General features: G+C 46.3%; 1 protein-coding gene across 1 annotated transcript; it reads right to left on the bottom strand.

The window, feature by feature from the left end:
- Positions 1-3832: 3832 nt before the first annotated feature.
- JN550_002084 (uncharacterized protein) lies at positions 3833-4742 on the bottom strand (the record flags this gene model as incomplete). The annotated part of the gene is made up of 3 exons (XM_049313340.1): positions 3833-4343; positions 4403-4603; positions 4672-4742. The coding sequence occupies 3 exons, from the start codon at positions 4740-4742 to the stop codon at positions 3833-3835; spliced, it is 783 nt and encodes a 260-aa protein (XP_049176145.1).
- Between the last annotated feature and the right edge of the window lie 2887 nt (positions 4743-7629).

A 7629-nucleotide genomic window follows, 5' to 3' on the forward strand; every position in this document is an offset into this window, starting at 1 on the left:
TGCCTCCTATGGAGCTTGCAGAAAACGAGGCTCCTCAGCTAAAGTAGGCCAAAGTTAGTCAAGTCAACAGACGCGTCGAATCTGATTCGTCCTGGCCGGCCATGACCAAGTCACCTTGCCTGGACCAGACAAGATGGGGTGTCTGAGATCACGATGGCTTAAGCTGAATGTGTGTCTGTCCGTTTGAGTTTACAATAATTTCGGCTACGCTAGAGCAAGCCACGTCGGGCACGGGCCGAGTGTCTCCGCAGTATAGGCTTCGATCTATGAAACTAAATGAAGCAGTCAAGGCGATCTCACTAGATCATGATAGGCTTGTCATCAGGCCACAATGGCGTCCGTGAGTTCTGTTTGTTCTCGAAAAGCATCGTCGTATCTTTGCCAGCTGAATTCAACGGCAGCCTACGTTCATGTTTTGGTCATGTTAGGCAAACGGTGTACCCAGAACGTTGCATCCAAACTCGATCAGTCTGGGGACTTAGAACATTGGGACTAGATACAGATCGTCTCAACATACTATGGTCTGACATTATTATCGCTGCTCTTGAACACCAGATGATCATGGAATATCGCCAGACACTTGCGCCTAGAGGAGACGTCAATCGTAAGGAACGAGCTCATTTTGGACCACATTAATCCTGAAGGCTCTTGCCAGCATAAACAGCCAATTAGTCGTATTTGTCGCCAGCCCATCCAAGACAAACCAGAAACCTCATCAAATGTTAAGATTGCTGCTAAAAATTTAGGCACGGTTATGTTCTATGAAGGTTCATCTGGCCTGAACGCTTTGAAGTACTCAGTGGCGACCACCTCATTGAGCTACTGCAGGCTCTAAGACACCAGCCACCGCCTTTCATCGTCGCAGCGCGCAGGCCTATTGGATCTAACGAAGCGAGACTTTCCACTCGTAGTACCTGCATTCGCCAAGGAACATGTTTATTGAGCTTCGCGAATCATTGCGCTGATCCTTCATCCCCGCATTCAAGCCGCAGGCTCCAAAAAAGTTTTGTTTTGAGACAGTTCTTTTGTTTTCTTACGAGAAGAAATGCTCACTGGTTCGAAGCTAGGTGAGACACTAATGTAAGCCTGGACACCTCTGGCACCTGATGGCTGGAAGCCGAAATATCTCTTCTTCAGCTCCAACTGTTTCGAGGTTCAAATGCAGCTCGGCAACGGTCTCCGTTTCTGCGACAAATGGACCGGCATTAGCAGCCGATCTTCATTGGTATTATCTTGGTATCCCCGCAGTCATATACAAGTGTTGAAATCATGAGAACATTTCATGGAACTTAGACATCCGACCTCAACTGGCTTGATTGCCCCTCTTGCCTGTGAAGGCCTTGATACAACTGTCTCTCCTCAAAGATTCTGATATTGTCCTGATAATATGTCTTCCCATGCTTTCGAGTCTCATTCATAATTTGGCGCACACGTATGGCGTCATAATCGGGTTTGCGAGTGAACCACCACGTCCAGAGATTACTGACAAAGCCAGATATGATAGTTGAGCCTGCAATGGCAAAGCTGTTCTTGTATCCATTAACGGCCAATCTTAATTGAAGCAATTGCGGCCCTATGACGCTTCCTATTTCTGTGAGGCCCGATTGTAATCCTAGGGCAAATACCATCCCTCTGGAGCTTCTCATGGATGCCGACCTCCAAGCCCAGAACGGACTAAAGTAGATTTGATAGAACAGCCTGCCAAGGATGCAGCTTACATAGATACCAACTTGGTTGGTAATAGTGAAGAAAGAACGAAGCGTGTGACCATGCCAAGCATCACGATCCTATCATGAAATTAGCTAGCAATTCATCTGAAACGATCAAGATGCTCACATAATCAGCGCCGGTCTTACGATGACTGCCTGGTTCATGAACCAAGCCGGGGCCAACAGACCGCAAAATACGGCACAGCCGGGGGAATATTCAGTAGTTGGTTCTTATAGCCTCAACAAATCCCAAGTTCATGATAATGGTGGGAAGATGCCAGGTCAGCGCGTGACTACCAATATTGACCAAACGAGCACATTTTCAAGGGCGGCGATAATTTCCATTTCGAGAAAGCAGGATGAGTAGTCAAAGGATAATTCTCCGTCAAACGGTCCTCATTAAACTCTTGTTCTCTCTCCGCCAGCCAACGTTTACTATGGGATAGCTTGGGGCAGTCGGGAAGGAACCGGAAGACGAATCTGGGGAAGATGATGGTGAGGATTCCCTCGAGGGAATATACCCATCTCCAGATGCTAAGGCTATCCGCGCTGTTGGGATAGCTGCGGCCGTAACACAGTAAAGACCTCACGATTAGGGACAATGAGTTGAAGACGAAGAACACCGCAACTGTTGTCCCAATTTCGTCTGTCCGGTACCAGCTTGAAAGTTGGGCGAGTACTCCAGGGAACTTTCCCGCTTCCAAGATCTTGCACACAGAAGTGGTCTACTAGGCATAGAGTCGTCCAGAAAGTCAGGTTTTGGGCGCCGAAAATGGAGGCACGTATGCCAAAGATCAGGTCTAAAAATAGGAGGCAGCCACATGACTTTCCATTACTGAACTCGCCAACCTTTATATAAATGTTTTCTAGCTTATAAAATTTAAGGTATTATAATTATTATGTTGTATTCTTTCTCCTAAACACTTTGAGTATGTGGCAACTAGGCCGTCCGGCAGCTCAGTACAGCAATGCACGTGATTTCCAAAGCTTCCCAGGAGCAATGCGCATTTGCGGAGCCATACAGTGTTCTGGACAGATACTGCACATTATACGGTACTATAATATATAATGCCCCCTTATTTTCGTCTCCTCTGTTACAGAAAAAGGGGACACTCAAAATTTAATTAATACAATTCTGTTCAATCCAACGTTTCGACAAAGCCATAAAAGATGTTGAGGGTATTGCCACCAAGGGTAGTAAAGCGGTCGACGCGGAAAAGGAGGAACTACGTGCGTTTGGTCCGTCGGCTACAGCAAGAAATATAAGGCTCCAAGGCATCCATCCCTTTTGCGAACTGCGTATTATGGTCCGACCTAAGATGGGAGACCAGGTAGGTGCCAAGTAGTATTATTTATCGAGATAGAAAAGAAGAAGTTCTACAATAGCAGGGCCTTTACGAGAACACTATTTTAAGCCACGCCGGGACCCTACAGATCTAGTCACGTGCGTAGCGCGTAACCTTCATTAGTCCAGGCTTTGGACCCATAACGCTGCGTGGTATACGATATAGAACAGCACGGCTAGATGGCAGAATATCTTCGGTCATTTAGAGGATTGTTCCATTCAAAACAGATTTGAAAAATAAAAATACAAAGCGATCGTTAACACTGGCTTGAGTATACTGATAAATGGTTTTTGTTCATCTTTAAGTAGGTAGTCCAATGCTATGAACGTGGTAGCACGACGTTATTGAACTATTCACAAACCAAGGTACTGAGCTCGGGCTGGTGAGACGTGGTATAGAATTGGAGCACTACTCCAGTTCAGTACTCAGCACAAAGATAGCACCCAATCCTGAGTTGACTGTATCTTTTGATCTCTTGCTATACACTACAAGGATTATACTTGGTACAAACTTCCACTCTATTAATAATAAAAGTGGCCGGTGGGAATAAATCAATTATAAGAACCAAAGGTTGCTGCAAGACACCAAGGGACAGACAGACCCAAAGCCACGTAATTTCTGAGGACTTAAAGATAGTGCAGTGGGGTTTCACGTTAGATGGACAGACACCCCACAGCCTTCAAAACTTGGTCTTTCAAATCCTTGATTTATTTTACTGACGGTCCCACCCTAAATGTTGATTCACCCAACTGGGTAGGACCGTGAAAGAACTCATGACTAAAGTGCTAAGGCGGAAAAGTTATCCAGTTCTAATCTGAAGGAGCCGCCTATACACCCGACGAAAAGTTCAAAACCGCGAAGGTTAAAACTGGTCGTAAACCTTTCGCTGAATGTAACATACCCGGGACCAGAATCGTATGATCGCTCTATCACTTGAATTGTGTAATATAACTCTATCCCACTAGCTTCAGTTCTTATATGGCTCTGAAGTTGGCAATTTCCCTTCGCAAAGTACTTGTACTCGTACGAAAAGTCATAACTTCTTGTGGGGTTAAGAGGATCGTGGGGGAGTGTATCGAAGGTCTGCGACATCTTGCCCATAGTGAAAAAGAAATCCGACGTTGTTTGGTTGTTATCATCCCCCGAGATGACCGCAGCGTTTGCAGAGTTGCTACCGGGCCGGGTGATTCGGACGGTCGCGTTACCATCCGTGGACACGTTCCAGGGCGACAGCGATCCCCCATTGTCCTCGAAGCCAGGGTTGTAGAAAAGATTTCTGAGTGTAGCGCTAGAACCCGGGTTCAGTGCGTGGAAACATGATATAAGGCCATCCGAGACTTGACTTACTTTGTGGGCGGGGTTGGGGTGGGTGCAGAAGTATAGGTAGGAACGATGGGGTAAGAAGAGGTGTTGTTGGGTTGACGAGTATACGATGAAGTGGTCGTCGATGGCTTGTCGTTGGTCGGCTGTACGTTACTAGAGCTCGAAAGCGTGTAGGTAGTGTTTGAGTATATGGGAACTTTATTGGTATATTGCGGAACAGCAACGCTACATCGATACAGCCCGATTAGCTCGGCGGAATCGTCGTTTCATGATTAGCTGACTTGGTTGCTTACCTGCTTGCTGAATAAGGCTTCCCGGCGACGAGACCAAGACAGATAACGGTAGCGAGGAGTAGCGCGTGCATTTTGCGGGGGTCGTCCTAGATAGCAGAAATTAAAGCGCGATTTGGGTAGAACGATAGACCTGATTAAGGACCGATCAAGATGCCTGCTATAAACGATGGAACAGCATCAATTCCCTGAAATGCTAACCATTATATAAATGGGAGATTGGCACCCTCGACTTTTTTTTTTCGAGACCATGTATTGAACATAACGTAAGAGGCTGTATGTATAAGTACGCTAGTAGAGCGATCAACCAATGTGGCACATCTTGCGGTTAGGCGACCCAATCACGATTAGTATTAAATCTCTCACAAAACATTGTCTTGTTTCAATTCCCTTTTGACTGACCTGCGTGATCGTTATACAGCTGATGCTGTTGCTGTGTAATACATGACTTCGGCCGAGGAACCCTATTTGCAAATTTAGAAGGGTTGGCACTTAGTTTAGATATCATCGGATAATATGCTCGTGGTTTATTGCCAATTGCAAGTCTCAGACATACGTTGTAATTAGATCCGTTAATTAGAACATGAGACTCCGTTCCGATTTACTTTCACTTAACAGGCTGGAGTGTATAGAACTGCGAAAAGGTCTAAAGGAAAATAGCCTCGTACTTGTCATAGTTTGGTAGTAACGAAGACTGGGCCGTTGTATACTATATGTTCATGTAAAAACATCACTAAGACTAGAGAAAACATGGTCCTCGGACGCGATGCTTTGAAAACACTTGATTTGTTCACCTCTAATCACCGCCATACGCTAGCACCTGGGTGTGATTAACGACGGTCTTGGCTTACGTGCGTGGTGCTTTATTGTGTTCGTTTATTCGCCTCAGTCCTCGTACCAGAACTTACGTTGGGGTGGCTTATGCGGTTCTCCTTCGAAGTCTCCGAAACGTTCGGGTATTGAGACAAGCGGAGACTCACGTTACACTAGCCGGATGTCAAGACCTTGGGTTCCGACAGAAGTCCACGGGGAGAACTCTGGGCTTCTATTATTCGCTGCAGTAAGCTATTATTCATGTTGATTGTTGTGAATGCATGTAGTCTTGGCTGGGGAACTCGAAGCGCAGATATCCATGTTCGGTCTCGTTCCGCATATGTGTAGGCTAATTGATCTTTTAACAGCATAAGGACAAGCTTTTACGGAAGCAAAACAACGGACGTCAGTCAGCAGACGAAGCCACGGACAAGAAGTCCAAGTGAAGACAGCATTGTGTTACGGACATGGCCTCTTATGTGGTCACAATGCACGATTGAGGAGAACCACCACCCAATCAAGAGCGAAGCGTCAGACGGAGGCGATAAGGTGTGGCGGGAATTACGGTTGGTCAGGATGAGTCAGCACGCAAGTGCGCTGTGCGATGTTGTTCTTGCAGATGGGTCAGTGATGTGGTAAGATGCATAGGCCAGCTTTTGCATGGTAGCTCCTGCAGCGAGGTCTCTGCCGGCCCGTTCGGACTAAATCAGCTGGCTCGTTATTCCAATGAACAGTGATAGTGATCTGGGATAGAAATTACTCAGGAGAACCTGATTAATATGGGAGCAGCTTGTACATAAGACAATCGTTGAGTAGCTTGGTATTGGCCAAGACGTGCCGGCAAAGTTGGTCCCTATTCTCGCTAACGTATTTATGCGGAAAGAGTCTAGATCAGGTGAGACGATGGTAAAGAACTGACTGAGAAGTGAATAACCGTTCACTCTTATTGCCAGACGACTTCTACTATCGGGATCTGTCTTAGAGAGCTTGATTACAGCTGATTGGGTTTAGTCGGGACAGTGAAATCTAAACCAGCTGTCCCCTCATCTTGCATCGGCACTGACGTTCCAACGACCGATGTCGCGCAACCGAGATCCATCATTCCGTGAACAATGGTCCAGTGATAACGAAATCAGGATGTTGCTTGCTAGAAGATGCAGTTAGTCTCACAAATGCACAACGAAACTGTGAGCTTCAAACGAGACGGTCTGACTACATATGCCCGCCAAACGGGCTAAATCCGTTCCTGTTGCCTTTCATCATGATCAATCTCCAGGTTGAACTGTAGAAAATTAGCAAACATTGGGTTCGAATAGTCGGCGCCAGTGATTCAGAGCTGAGAGCTGGGGTTGAAATGTTGTGCTTGAGTGTGAGATATAGTAGTTGCAAATCGTAGCCGCTGGATGGTGAGTGAATTGGGGACTACAAGGCGTCTAGGCATAGCTCATGTGCGCAAGTGTGTGTATGAAAGAACTTGGCCATTTCCAAGAGCACTTGTGAGTTATGGTCACGCATGTAAGGCTAGACATATATAAAGAATGGGAGATACGTGCTGGCGATATCTGCAATGCAACTGTACATTGAAGTGACGACAAATGTGGTAGATCTGGTCGACGTATTTCTAACATGTCATAACTAAGGCGCTGGAGTGAAGTTCCATCCCAACTTCCAGATCAAGCCTCCTTAGTCAAGGCTGATCGCTTAGGGCGGAGCGAAGTAATTAGTGGGAAGTATTTCGGGTTCGGCAAGGCTGCTGGCTACGTTGAGAAGGGATAGCGAATATTGGGTTGTCAGAATGGTATCATTTCGGCGTCAATGGATTCATATAATCCTGAACGTAACCGCCATCCGAAAGCTATCGGGACTAGTCTATCATACATGACCTTTCATTTCAATCCGACACATCATTAAGTCCCTCTAATCTGGAGAGACCTTCGTTTTCGTCATCTTTCTCCGGTAGAACTCGCATATGCTATCCGCCCAACGCCAGCTTTCGCAAAACAACACACAAGTCCCAAATCATTACCAAGTTCGGACATAATGACGCCATGACAACCGATCAGCTACAGGCTCCACGTGGCGACGTTTCTTTCACCTGAACCTCCAAAGTTGACCAATATAGCATCAACCAGACCCTGACGTAGGGAT

The sequence above is a fragment of the Neoarthrinium moseri genome, assembly GCF_022829205.1.
Source record: "Neoarthrinium moseri strain CBS 164.80 chromosome Unknown scaffold4_Wmoseri_CBS_16480, whole genome shotgun sequence".
NCBI classification, from domain to species: Eukaryota; Fungi; Ascomycota; class Sordariomycetes; order Amphisphaeriales; family Apiosporaceae; genus Neoarthrinium; species Neoarthrinium moseri.